The sequence below is a fragment of the Cebus imitator genome, unplaced genomic scaffold (genome assembly GCF_001604975.1).
Source record: "Cebus imitator isolate Cc_AM_T3 unplaced genomic scaffold, Cebus_imitator-1.0 Scaffold85, whole genome shotgun sequence".
In the NCBI taxonomy this organism is placed as follows: domain Eukaryota; kingdom Metazoa; phylum Chordata; class Mammalia; order Primates; family Cebidae; genus Cebus; species Cebus imitator.
In genome coordinates, this window is record NW_016107400.1 from 2741703 (window position 1) to 2755637 (window position 13935).

At 42.7% G+C, this 13935-nt stretch overlaps 2 protein-coding genes across 3 annotated transcripts in view; one reads left to right on the plus strand and one right to left on the minus strand.

The window, feature by feature from the left end:
* Positions 1-8308, minus strand: part of GDE1 (glycerophosphodiester phosphodiesterase 1) — a 21501-nt gene extending 13193 nt beyond the window's left edge. The window contains exons 1-2 of one of the 2 annotated variants that reach the window (XM_017534284.2): positions 7872-8308; positions 3111-3286 (exon numbers count right to left, since the gene is read on the minus strand). In XM_017534284.2, the coding sequence (XP_017389773.1) occupies positions 3111-3286; positions 7872-8132 (437 nt within the window). In that variant the 5' untranslated portion in view covers positions 8133-8308. The remainder of the gene's footprint in view (positions 1-3110; positions 3287-7871) is intronic. The other variant, XM_017534285.2, reaches the window with a different exon arrangement.
* A 3074-nt stretch (positions 8309-11382) lies between these two features.
* CCP110 (centriolar coiled-coil protein 110) overlaps positions 11383-13935 on the plus strand; it is a 27738-nt gene continuing 25185 nt past the window's right edge. Inside the window, 1 exon segment of the mRNA XM_037740544.1 lies at positions 11383-11542. Coding sequence (XP_037596472.1) covers positions 11540-11542 — 3 coding nt within the window. The 5' untranslated portion in view covers positions 11383-11539.

Below are 13935 nucleotides of genomic sequence, written 5' to 3' on the forward strand. Positions count from 1 at the left end.
CCTCGGCCTCCCAAAGTGCTGGGATTACAGGCTTGAGCCACCGCGCCTGGCCTATTTTACTGGTTTTAATTTTTTTTTTGGTAGCTATGTAAATGGGATTGCTTTCTTAATTTTACAGCTAGTTCATTATTTGTGTATAGATATGCTACTGATTTTATATACTGCAACTTTACTAAATTTGTTTATCAGTTCTAACAGTTTTCTGGTGACGTCCTCAGGTTTTTCTACATACAAAATCATGTTGTCTGCCAAGAGGGACAATCTGACTTCCTCTTTTTCCACTTTGGATGCCTTTTATTTCTTTCTCTCTCCTGATTGCTCTAGCTAGTCAACCATTCCATATTTAGCAAAGCTGATAAGAAGGTCGAAAGAATCATGGAGGTAGTATTTAATCATATTATCCAGAGTTTGCTGTACTTGGGACTGACAAAACTCAAAGTATCCAGTAAGTACAGACTAAATGCAGTCATAAACTTCCCTTTTATTGCATAAGCCCTTCAAACATGCTACGGCTGCTTTTAACCACAAGTAGGTTAGGCTGTAATTGTGTAAGAAGCAACAAGTAAATGGCTTGCACAAGCACTTTTATAAAGGTTAAGACAACTGGACCACATGGTAGTGCCCAAGACATTTTAAATTCATATCCTGGTGATAAGTGAGCACTGAAAACACAAGACTTATAGATGAGTAGAAGTGAAGCACACAGATACCTGAGCACAGAGATTAGAGATTGATGGTCTTTAGTTTCTTACATTGTATAATGGATATTATTTTTCTGTTTGTTTTGTTTTCATTTGTTTTCCTTTTCTGGTGATTTTGTGCTTCTGACACTAGCTGTACACTGGGGTTCCCACCTCCTCCTCCTTGGGTTCAATTAATTTGTTAGAGTGGCTTGTGGAACTCAAATAAACATATTTACAGGTTTATTATAAAGGATGTTACACGGGATCCAGATGAAGACATGCATAGGGTGAGGTAGGGGGAAAGGGGTGGAGAGCTTTTGTGCCCTTTCTGGGTGCTCTATCATTCAGAAACCTCCATGTGTTCAAATACAGATATTCTTGACCAAAGACCAGCAACAACAACAAAAATCATTTAATTTTTTAATAAATCACTGAACCTCCATTGAATTAATAACATTATTAATAACCCTACTCCCCAAAGGGCAGAATATATGCCACCGTTGGAAAACTCAGACTTAATTTTCAGATTATAATTTCTCTAATAGAACCCTATGCAGGGGAAATTCCTAGGAATACATAAATCTGTTAACTATATTGTGCATTTATTTAAGTGCAACTGTTTAAAATAAATAATTTTTGAATACATTATTTTCTGATAAAGAAAATGAAGGCTAAGTGCTTGATACAAAAGAAATCAGCTTTTCTCTCATAATAAAATTATTATTTAACTTATGCTAATTCAACTGCATTATTTCAACTGTAAGATCATACTTTAAAAAAAGGGTAAGGATAGGCCAGGCACAGTGGGCTCAAGCCTGTAATCTCAGCACATTAGGAGGCCGAGGTGGGTAGATCACCTGAAGTCAGAAAGTCAAGACCAGCCTGGCCAACATCTCTACAAAACCCCATCTCTACAAAAAATGCAAAAATTAGCCAGGTGTGGTGGTGCATGCCTGTAGTCCCAGTTGCTTGGGAGGCTGAAGTGAGAGAATCGCTTGAACCCAGGAGGTGAGGTTGCAGTGGGCCGAGATTGCGCCATTGCACTCCAGCCTGGGCAACAAGAGCGAAACTCCATCTCAAAAAAAAAAAAAAAGGATAATTTAAACATTATAGGCAATTCTCCCAGCCATTCTAATCAATTTCTATTCCCCAAGAGTGAAAGATGGGACACCTGAATTTGTTGTTCCTTTGGCTGATCTTAGTTTCCTCCTTACCCTCTTCTCAGGACAAGCATCTCATCATACTGAGCGTAATTCTAGAGAAAATATCTATTTTTTCCCACAATATGATCTGTAAACGCAAGCCAATTACTTTATTTAGTGTTCAGTCATAGAAAACACACTCTGTTCCAATAGTGGAGCAAAGACTGGTTATCTTAAAGATATTGGGATGGTGTGTTGCCTTTGCTATGGTGTCTTAAGGGATTTTTTGAAAATTACAATTTTTCCCCCCAGGATACACAAATTCCAGAGAAATGGACTCAGTGCTCCCTTAAAAGATTTTTAAGGGTAATGATGAGCCTAAGCATTTTTTGCTTTAAGTATTAACTTTGAACCTGACATATTATTAGCTGCAATGTCATTATAATATTTAAACTCGCCTTTCCCTTGGATAAGCAGAACAATAAAATATCTGATGACGGTCAAGAGCAATTCCAGCAACCTGGACTCGTAATTCTCAAGTGTACCTATATTCTTTTCTGCCTACAGTTCTTTTTTTTCTTTTTTTTTTTTTTTTTTTTTTTCTTTGGGACGGAGTTTCGCTCTTGTTACCCAGGCTGGAGTNTTTTTCTTTTTCTTTGGGACGGAGTTTCGCTCTTGTTACCCAGGCTGGAGTGCAATGGCGCGATCTCGGCTCACCGCAACCTCCGCCTCCTGGGTTCAGGCAATTCTCCTGCCTCAGACTCCTGTCTGCCTACAGTTCTACTGCAAAGTGCTATTCTAGATGATTTCTAGGATGCTTTCTATTCCTACAATTCTGTGATTCCTTAGAAGTTTGTTATGAGGATCAGAAGAATTAAATGGGTTAAGTTAAAAGTGATATTATACTATTACTTGAAGCTTTTTATACATATATATATTTATACATACATACATATATATATATATATATATATATATATATAAATGTCTAATTTGCTTCTTGGTACACCTGAAGGCAAGAAGATTGCCAAGCAATGGCTTTCAGCCTCATGATTCTATAGTGACAAGACAGAGTATTATCTTGAGAATAATTCTGAAGCCAAATTTATCCTCAGTAGGAAAGACTGAAAATATAATTCTGTATTTCTGTTGTTCCTGGCACCTGTTCATTACTTAGGAGACCTATGTACAGTTCAAAACAAAACAAGACAACTCTCCTGGGGCAGATGTAATTAGAAGGCACCAGTGTCCATCTGTCATTTCCAATAAAAGCTAAACTACTTACCTGAGTCTGTGGTTTGCTGCAGGATTCAGCTTCCTAATTTGTTCAAATGTCAAATCACACAATCGACCAGTCCCATCCGTTGTCCTATCTACTGTGTTATCGTGCATTAAGACAGGAATCCCGTCAGAAGTAAACTCAATGTCCAGCTCCACGCCTGTTGCTCCATTCTTAGCTGCCTTAAAAAAAATCAACAATATTACTGTCAAATGGTCACAAATATCATTTTACATCTAATCACCCCAAAAGACCAGCAGGGCTGGCTAAGACAGCTGTCCTTATTGATTCCTTTTCCTTCTGCTTCCCCCACCAAACAGCGATCCTGACCTGTTTCTCTTTCCTGTGTATACAACCTTACTTCAACTCCTAGCTGATGGATTCCTTAAAAACTTTAATTTCCCCACTCTTCTCACTTTCACAGTGGAAGACTGGGAGACTTCAGAAACTTATGTTTTCTCTGGATGCTTTAACTGTATGGGTCATCAATGGCTTACAAATACTAGAACAATTCCACTGTTTACCTATACTCTTTGTTGGTATGGCAGTTCTGATGATTACCCTATGTTTGTTGATTAGTCAGATTTTTCACTACTTTGGCATGAATGAGTCAGGTTTTTGGTGGTTCAATTCTACCCTCTACCACAAAGACATCACACCTGCTTCTAGGACAGACCACATTTTATGTAAGCAGCATTGGCTGTTGGCCAATAAGTTGGTAAGCTTAATGAGGTAGATTAGAATTTATCTAAAAAGGGAATTTGAACCTTAAATTATACAAGCCATGCTCCTCTGGAGACACACTATCTAATGTTTGCTTCCTTGGCTTCCTTATCACAATAAAAATGTGAAATGCTCATTATGATCAAGGTTTCTTTCTTTTTTTTTTTTTTAATACAGGATCTGCTTCTGTTGCCCAGGCTAGAGTTCAGTAGTATGATCTCAGCTCACTGCAACCTCTGCTCCCTGAGCTCCAGCCATCCTCCGACCTCAGCCTCCCAAGTAGCTGGGACTACAGGCAAGTACCCCCAAGGCCTGCTAATTTTTGTATTTTTTGCAGAAATGGGGTTTCACCATGTTGCCCAGCCTGGTCTTGAACTCCTGAGATCAAACAATCCTCCTGTCTCAACTATGGGATTACAGGTGTGGGATTACAGGTGTGAGCTACTGTGCCCAGCCATGATCAAGATTTTTAATTTTAATTTTGTTTTTTGAGACGGAGTCTTTCTCTGTCATCCAGGCTGGAATGCAGTGGTGCGATCTTGGCCCACTGCAACCTCCGCCTCCCGGGTTCAAGCAATTCTCCTCTATCAGCCTCCCGAGTAGCTGGGACCACAGGTGACCACCAGCACGCCTGGCTAATTTTTGTATTTTTAGTAGAGACAGGGCTTCACCATATTGGCCAGGCTGGTCTCAAACTCCTGACCTTGTGATCTACACCCCTCAGCCTCCCAAAGTGATGGGATTATAGGCGTGAGCCACAGCACCCGGCCTAATTTTTAAAATTTTAAGTCATGGTCTATTGCAAACATATAGAGTAAAAAAGATTTAATATGTGAATGTTTCAACCTATTTTCCTCAATCTGTTTCTGCCCTAAAAAACAAAGAAACAAACAAAACTATTATTTATTGAGCCTTTTCTATTTGCCAGGCACTCTTCGAAGTGCTTTAAATGTATTAACTCATTTGATCCTCAAAACCCTGAAGCAGGTACTATTAATATTCTCATTTAACAGATGAGAAAACTGAGACAAAGAGTAAGAAACTTGCCCAGAGCTGCACAAGCTAGGATACGCTCTTATCTGCTTTTGATTGTAGTGTTGATTTTACTATCAACACTACAGATATAGCTGAAAACTCTCCCTTTCATTCTCCTCCTTTCCTCTCCAGATGCAGTTATCATCTCAAAGTTGGTGTATATCATTCCCATGTCACCCTCTTATAGGTTTGTACTTAAGTACCCATAAACAACACAGAGCACTAGTGCTAGTGAATAGTTAAGATTTTAATAAATGTTAGCCATTGTTATTTATTATGTCCCCTCCCAAAGTGCTGGGACTACAGGCGTGAGCCACTGCACCTGGCCCTTTTAAACACATCTTTAAAGGTAATATAGTCAAATTTATCAATAATGTCCTTTATGGGTGGAGATTTTTCTGCCTTATTTAAATCTTTCTCTTTTCCCATGTAATACAGATGTACAACTACTTTAGAAAAACACATCATGTTTTTCCTCTGCTCTCACATAATAACAATCAACCCCGACTTCATAACCAAAAATGTGGGGGTTTTTCCTCGCCAACAAGTAGTGGACACCAGCTGGGTATCCTCCGATTCAATTCTGACACTATCTACCTGGAGACAGCATCAGATCACAGGTTGAGGGCTTAGTCCCCAAGACTGCACCTCACCCTCCTCCAGACACAAATAGCAAGCTGGGGCCTCTGAAACTTCTGACCAATTGGCTTCAGGTTCTCTTAGGTTTTCTTTGTTGTTTATTTTTTTTTTTTTTAAATTCCTCTTAGGTTTTTATGGAAGCTTCAGGCTGTCAGCATTCCTTCCCCCAGGGTATAGGGTCGGGGGGTCCCTCTCTGAGGAGGATCTTAAGATTTACAATTTGAAAGGCAGGGAAAAAACTTGAGAAATGTGAATTAAGTGTATTCCAAAACCAGATACACTATTATAAACAGTGGCAAAGGAATGAAATTGCACCCACAGTACATTCTCCACATGGGCCAGAGTGCAGCTTTAAAAGTCTAAATCTTGGCTGTGCACGGTGGCTCACGCCTGTAATCCCAGCTACTTAGAAGGTTGAGGCAGAATTGCTTGAACCAGAGAGGCTGAGGTTGCGGTGAGCCAAGATTGTGCCATTGCATTCCAGCCTGGCCAACAAGAGTGAAACTGTCTCAAAATAAATAAATAAAATAATAATAAAAATAAAATTAGATATCAGGGGTCGGGTGTAGTGACTCATGCCTGTAATCCCAGCACTTTGGGAGGCCAAGGTGGATCACTGGAGGTCAGGAGTTCGAGACCAGCCTGGCTAACACAGAGAAACCCTACTAAAAATATAAAAATTAGCTGGGCGTGGTGGCGGGCACCCGTAATCCCAGCTACTCAGGAGGCTGAGGCAGGAGAACCAATTGAACCTGGGATACAGAGGTTGCAGTGAGCCAAGTTTGCACCACTGTACTCCAGCCTGGGAGATAGTGAAACTCCCTCTAAAAAAAAAATTAAAATTAAAAATTGAAAAATAGGCTGGGCACAGTGGCTCACGCTTGTAATCCCAGCACTTTGGGAGGCCAAGGCAGGCAGATCCCCTGAGGTTGGAGTTCAAGACCAGCCTGATCAAGAAGGAGAAACCCTGTCTCTAGTAAAAATACAAAATTAGCTGGGCGTGGTGGCACAGGCCTGTAATCCCAGCTACCTGGGAGGCTGAGGCAGGAGAATTGCTTGAACTCAAAAAGCAGAGGTCGTGGTGAGCCAAGATAGCCCCACTGCACTCCAACCTGGGCAACAAGAGCGAAACTCCGTCTCAAATAAATAAGTAAATAAATAGGACATGAGGGAGGCCAAGTGTGGTGGCTCACACCTGTAATCCTAGTACCTTGGGAGGCCAAGGCGGGTGGATCACTTTGAGGCCAAGAGTTCAGGACCAGCCTGGCCAACATAGTGAAACCCCGTCTCTACTACAAATAAAAAATTAGCTGGGTGTAGTGGTGGGTGTCTGTAATCCCAGCTACTCAGGAGGCTGAGGCACAAGAACACTCCAGCCTGGGTAAAAGAGTGAGACTCTGTCAAAAAAAAAAAAAAAAAGTTGGGGGGGGGAAGGGAAGGAAGAATCAGATATATTTACACAGATGCAAAATAGCCCAATCCACTGAAAAAGCCCTCTCACTCCTGTAAGCTGTCATTATGAAGCCAGGAGAATGCTAAGAGCTGAGACTTATCAAAGTTACAGGAGTGCCTTGTGTTAAGGAGGGGGCAAAAACTGATATTAGTCCAGGTGCAAGGGTTGTGCAAATGTGAATGCGTGTGTTTGGGGGAAAGGTGATAAGGGGGTGACTCAAGTAATTTAGACAACAAGCAAAGATATGTCCTACAAAGGGTGATCTATTTAGACTAACCTTAATTACTGACCAAGACCCTATTTGACCCGACCCATTTCCTGCTTCATTCACACACCAGTCTTTGAAGTCAGGTCACACACTGCCTTTTCTGTTACCTGAATGCTGCAGTATTATTCCCATCTCACGACCATCTGTACCTGCCTGGCTTCTTATAATTCGCTTCTGTTCAAATGTCGCTTCTTCAGAGATGATTTCTCTTGACTACCCCATCTAAACAAAATAGCAAAACTCTTCCCCTCGAGTTCCTCCAGTCATTCTTTATCTCATTATCCGATGTCTTCATTGCACTTTTCACTGTCTTAAAGTTATCTCATTTATGTGTTTACTTGTTTAAGGCTTGCCTCCCCGACTCCAATGTACACTCTGTAAACCAGGGACCCATCTGACCTTGTTCCTGGCTGTAACCTCAGCGCCAGGCGCACAGAAACTTTATACATATCTGCTGTCGTCTGTAAATATAAAACCTGAAGTCGGGAGATCTCTAGACATTGGGAGGGATCAGAGGCCAGGAGTGTGACTTGCGGACGAATGAGGAAGTGGGAAGGCCGTCCCGAGAAGATCGGGGAACCCTGGGAAGTTAAAGCATAAGTCCCGAGCTCTCGGGAGAACCGAGTGGCGCGAGGCGTGGGGGGCTCACCTGCCGAATGGCCGCCAGCGTGTTCTCGGGCGCGTCGTGGCTGCCGCCGCGGTGGGCGATGGCGGAAATGCGGTCCCGGGGCTTAAGCACCTGCAGGGCCCTGCAGGAGGGCACCGGCTCAAAGCTGAAGACGCGCAGCAGGACGAAGAGGCTGCCGGTGAGGAGGCAGGCATTGACCGGGCTCCGCGTCACCAACAGCAGCACCACCAGCAGGAAGGAGAAGGGGCCCAAGAGGCCCCCCTGGTCTTCCCACAGCCACATGCCGGCGCCCGCACCGGCACGGACGGGAGTCCCGGACCTGCCGGGCTCCCCGGGCAGGAGAGCGAGAAGCGAGGGGGAGGGCCCAAAACACTAGCCGCAGCGGGTGCCCACTGAGGGGACCAGCGCCGCACAATGGCGGCAGAGGACACCTCCTGAGAGGTAGTCGGCTGGCCAGCCAATCAGGGCCCAGGATTTGCAGCGCTAGGGGGCGGAGCCGCAAAGGGGGCGGGCTCAGGCCCCAGGTCCCAGGCCCCAGGCTCACGTTCCAAACCCAAAGTGGTTTACGGTTTTCTTGGCTGTGAACTTCAACCTGCATGTTTAGACTCCTAGGCAAGAAAAGGAGGGATAAGAACCGTCCTAAAGCTGTAGTACTGGAAGGGATTCTAGTGACTCCTTTATCTGCCCTTGAGGAAACTGAAGTCCAGGGAACTTGGAGAGGCAGGATGCTTAGATTATCAATTGAGTTCAGTTCAATTCAAGATGTGCTCCAGACATGAGTTGAACAGGACCTACAGGGTTCTTGCTCTTATGGGACTCACATTCTTGTTAGGGGAAATAGAAGGGTTAGCAAGTACACCTAACGTGTACAGAGCACTTACCATGTCCCAGGTACTTTGCGAGCAAACACTTTATATGCTTATCTCATTCTCACAGCAGCCTCACTAGGTGGTTATTATCTCAGGAGGCTGATTTCAATCGACTTGATTTTCCTGATTCTGGGGGACAGGAAGAGCCTAGCAAAGAAGGCACAGTCGGATTATAAAACTGGAAGGGGTTTTAAGGATTCCCTCATTTTATAGATGAGGAAACTGAAGATAGGTGAATTAAGTAGTTAATGGCCGGGTGGGAGCTGACATAAAGGCCTCCCCAGTGACTTGTGACATTTTCGCTCCTCCTCCTCCTAATCTTATTTCTGCTAAGGGCTTTTGTACCAGGTCCTGTGCAATAGTTATCTCAACTGTGTCTCACAACCACCGTTGATAGGCACTTTTAAAACCCCTATTTTACATATGCAAAAATAGGCACTGGAAGCAGGGTAAGAGAGATGGTAAAGCTGAGTTAGGGAATGAAAGAGGGCTCCTAGTCATGTTTTGGAAAGCTGGTAACATTTTTATATAGAGAATTTTGCATAAAGATTCAGGGATTTTTCTGTTACTTTTTGCCTTTAGTGTATTTTCCCACTGATTTTCAAAAGGGCATAGATGTCCAGTTGGCATCTAGGATTTCGCCGTTTTTTGTTTTGGTTTGTTCTTTTGTTTGTTTGTTTGTTTTTCCTTTTTGAGACAATCTCACTCTATCACCCAGGTTGGAGTGCAGTGGTGCAATTACGGCTCAATGCAATGTCTACCTTCCGGGCTCAAACGATTTTCTCACCTTAGCCTCCCGAGTAGCTGGGACCACAGGCTTGCGCCACCCCACTTGGCTAATTTTTAAAATTTTTGTAGAGATGGCGTTTCTCTTTGTTGCCTAGGCTGATCTCGAACTCCTGGGCTCAAGCGATCCTCCCGCCTCGGCTTCCAAAATGATTGGGATTATAGGCTTAAGCCACCATGCCCGGTGGGCTCAGCAAGTTTTTAGCTACAATATTTTGGTGAATGTTACATGTTTTCTAACAGCTGCATAGAAAGGGGTTTTCTTTATACAGATAAGAAAAAAATGTCAACTTCAAGGAACACTTCAGGGGGCTTCAGACTCTGAGGAGTGGTCCTATTATAATAAATAAGTAAATTTATTAATAGATTCTAGAGGCTCTAGCTTGCAATGAAGACTACGTTTCCCAGCGTGCAGCATGCTGGCCGTAAGCATTACGTCCACTATCGCGCGCGCAATGCACCTCGGGGATTGTAGTTTTCTGGTGGCCCAACCGTTTCAACTGCCCGGTAATCAACCACCGGAAGTGCCGGCCCTGAGAGGCGGAGTCCTGGTGGCAGCGGCGACGGTTGCCAGGAGCCCGCGTTACCGCCTGAGGTCCGTAATATGGCGGGGAGGAGGAGGAGAAGGCGGCGGCGGACCGTGCTGCGCTCTGTCAGTGCCGTTTGAGCCATTCGCTTCCTGACAAGGCCCGTGACGAGGAGAGAGGAGCTGAAGGGGCTTTAGGGGATCAGGTGTGTGCATGAGGAGGGGGCTCGAGCCTCGGCGGGTCCGGGCTGACAGCTGGCCTGGCGAGGCGAAATTGGCGCCCTGAGGAGCTGAGGGCGGGCTCTGTGTTGGGCTCCCGGGCCTTGAGCCCCCTGAAAAGGCGCTGGCTGTAGGGAGGTGGGAGCCCAGGGGCCGACAGCACTGGATACGGAGGTGATGCTCTCATGCCGGCCCCGCCTGGAGAGCCCTAGGTTTGGAGCCTTTCGGAGGAGCATGGGGCGCTAGGGAGAAGGCAGGGGATAGTCCCTGGTGAATAAAACTCGGGCCACAGCCGGAGAACCCCATCGTGGTGGTCAAATTGTTTGGGGTGTGTTTCTTCTCTTTCCCAGAAAGAAGAGAAGAAAAACGCCCCAATTTGATCACCACGATGGGTGCTGGAGAGGGAGGCGTCCCCGGGGTATGCATTGGCTATTTATGAGCCCCAGTTACCACAACCGAGGTCCTAGGAGCGCTGCTTACTACGCCTTAGCCACTCTGGAGCATAAGCTTGAAGATATTAAAGTAATTGATTGCCCCTGAAGCTGCTGGATGGTTCCCATCCTTTGATTCTACTCTGGTTATGATCCAAGCTCCCTACCCCCAGCTTGGGCAAATGGCAGCCATCTCGAGACTGATTTGACGGGGAGAGGTCTAGAGACAGGAAAATGAGGAAGCCGCTGTCCCCTTTCCTATATTTTTAAGTTTCAATTGAATCCTACGGGGAACCAAGCACTGTCGCTGCCCTCCAGGAATTTACAGTCTATTGCTAAAAATTATCATCATTATCCTCTTAATAAGAAAAGCCCCATTATTTGATGCTTTCTGCGTGTTCTGCACTATGCTAATTGCCCTACATTCATTAGCTCATTTAATTCTGACAAGATCCCTTTGAGATGGATACCGTGATCATCCCTGTTTTACAGTGGAGGAAACAGGTGTGGGGTTGGTAACTAGCTTGCCAAGAACTTGCAGCTAGTATTCATCTGACTAAGAAATCTTTCCCTTTACCACTTTTACAAGAAGTTTGCGCCTTTGGGGGAACTAATGAGCAAAAAAAACCACTAGGTTCTGCAAAAAAGGCAGGATCTGTTCTGTGTTACTTTTACCACTCCCGTTGGTAACTTGTATGGCAGAGCTCAGGTCAGGAGCAGATAGGACCATGAGTCTATGGGGTTTGCAAAGAGGCTTATTTGGACAGTGGTTCTCTATGGTATAAATGGAGAAGACAGGGCATGTCTGAACCTGCTGCAGCTGACAAATTATTACTGGAAGTGGACCAGTAATGCGTGATGGTAAGGTATGGGGCAGTAGATTTGTGGCTGGGGTAGCCTTGTAGTTTAAGGCTCCCTTAAAATAAAACCTTGCTGACAGTGGTAATTGTAGTGTGAAAGGCATAGTGTCCTCTTGCTTAATCATGGGATATGGACTGCTCACTTCTTAAATGGTTACCTTTGCAGTTTAAGAGGTATCAGTTTTTCGGAATAGGGCCATAGTGAAATTTCCATTCTCTAAATTCGATTCTTCCTTTCTAGCTTTAGTGTATAGTCCACCTTCTTTTTTTTCTTCTGGTTTACATTATTGTTTAAGCTTATTACCCTAATTCCTTTATTCAATACTTTTATTAAATGCCTGCTGTGTGCTGATACTATTCTGTGTAATGGGGATTCAGTGATCAAGTCTGAAAAGGTACATGTACTTACAGCACTTATATTTTGGTGGAGGAAGACAGACAAAAACCAAGGAAATAAACAGGATAATTTCAGATAGTGGTAAGTGCTATGAAAATTGGGAAACAACAGGGTAATGTGATAGTGATCAAGGCAGAGCTAATTTAGCTGGGGTCATCAGGGACACCTTCTCTGAGTAGGGGACATCCAGGCTGAGACTAAAGGATAAGAAGGATCTAGACATGCTCTGAGGATCATCTGGTAATTTGAATAATCTCCATATTAGCACTCATATTTGAGTGCGTAATGCATTATCATATGCTGTGTCGTGCTGTAATAATAATATAGTACTGTACATCTTCAAGATGTAGGACGTACATGTACTATTTAGGGGATGTGAATAACTCTGAAACAATGAGACATATCTCTATGATGTTGAAAGAAAAAACTATGGCCATAAAAATATTGTATTTTCTTAAATTTCCCTCACTTTTAAAATTGAATTTCATGCTTTGCTTGAGTAGCTATAGACCATATATTACTTTATTTGTATGAGTAATCTATGTACATTCTCTGTACTGCTGAATGCATGGCATGTATTAAAAAAAGTAAAGCATTTGAGCATAAATGGAGTTGTTAAGATATAATGTGAGTAGAAACATAGACTAAAAAAATGGCTATGCCTTAAGGTATTTTATTGTTTTTACCTTTGCTTTTTTTAAATAAATAAAAGCTTGTAAAATAATCTCACTCACACTGTAGAAAACCATTTCTTTGACATTTAATTTCTAGTTTGCATAAATTGAACACAGAAATAATTACAATTGATGGAATGGTAGGAAGAAGTTTTGTTATTGATTAAACTATTTGGTCAAAAGTTCAATATAATTTTTTCATAATCTGATTGTAATTTTGAATATGGCTTTTTTTTCTCCATTTCTCATTGCATTGTAATTTGTCACTGACACTTTGGTGTACTGAATTTTTAAGTACTTTGAGGCCTACGGAGGACATATCCTATTTCATCTTTGCATATCCCACATCATGAATTGAATTTCCCTGCCCTCTCTTTTTTTGTTAAGAAATTAATTGTTTTAAAATGAACACATAAAGGAACATTGTATTAGATTTTCTGTTTCCATAGTTCATACCCTTGCTGGTTATGATTCTGATGTCTTTTTATTTTCCCTTACTTATTTAAAGGAAACAGTGCTACACATAATGCTGTGCAAATAAGCAATCAATACATTTTTTTTCTTATTTAAAAATTTTTTTTTTCTTTTTTTAAGAGACAGGGTTTCACCGTGTTTGGCCAGGATGGTCTTGATCTCTTGACCTCGTGATCCGCCTGCCTCGGCCTCCCAAAGTGCTGGGATTACAGGCGTAAGCCACTGCGACCGGCCCAAGCAATCAATATTTAATGTTTGCTAAATGAATGAATATGATGCCTAATCCTTCCTGGTTACCTTGTATTTTCATAATCACAATGATAATTTCCCAGAAATTGTGAAATTACTGGGATTGTCTTAAGTAGTTTGGTGATGGTTCCAGTTTTCAACAATAAAGTATTATTAACATCAGAGCCAATCAAGTTTTACCTCTGACTGAGTTAGCTGGTGTGCCCATGGAGTCCAAGTATAGTGTTAAGATATGCAAATTGAGGCAGGAGGATTGCTTGAGTCTGGGAGTTTGAGACTGTAGTGGGCTGTGATCGCACCTGTGAATAGTCAGTGGAATCCAGTTTGGGCAACATAGTGAGACCCGTTTTTTTTTTTTTTTTTTTTTAAGACATGAAAGTAATAGCCTTTGAACCTCAAAATAGAAAATTTTTTAAAGTAATCTTTTCTTTAGGCTTTTTTTTTTACTGCAGTGTTTCTACCTTTGTATGATAGAGTTTTTCTTGTGTAGATAAGTCCTGTTAAAGAAAATATAATATCATATTTTACAATCTGAAATTAGTGAAGGTACATAGAAGTTTGTTTCCTTTAAGAAGGCTTTACTGTTGCCGGGCGCGGTGG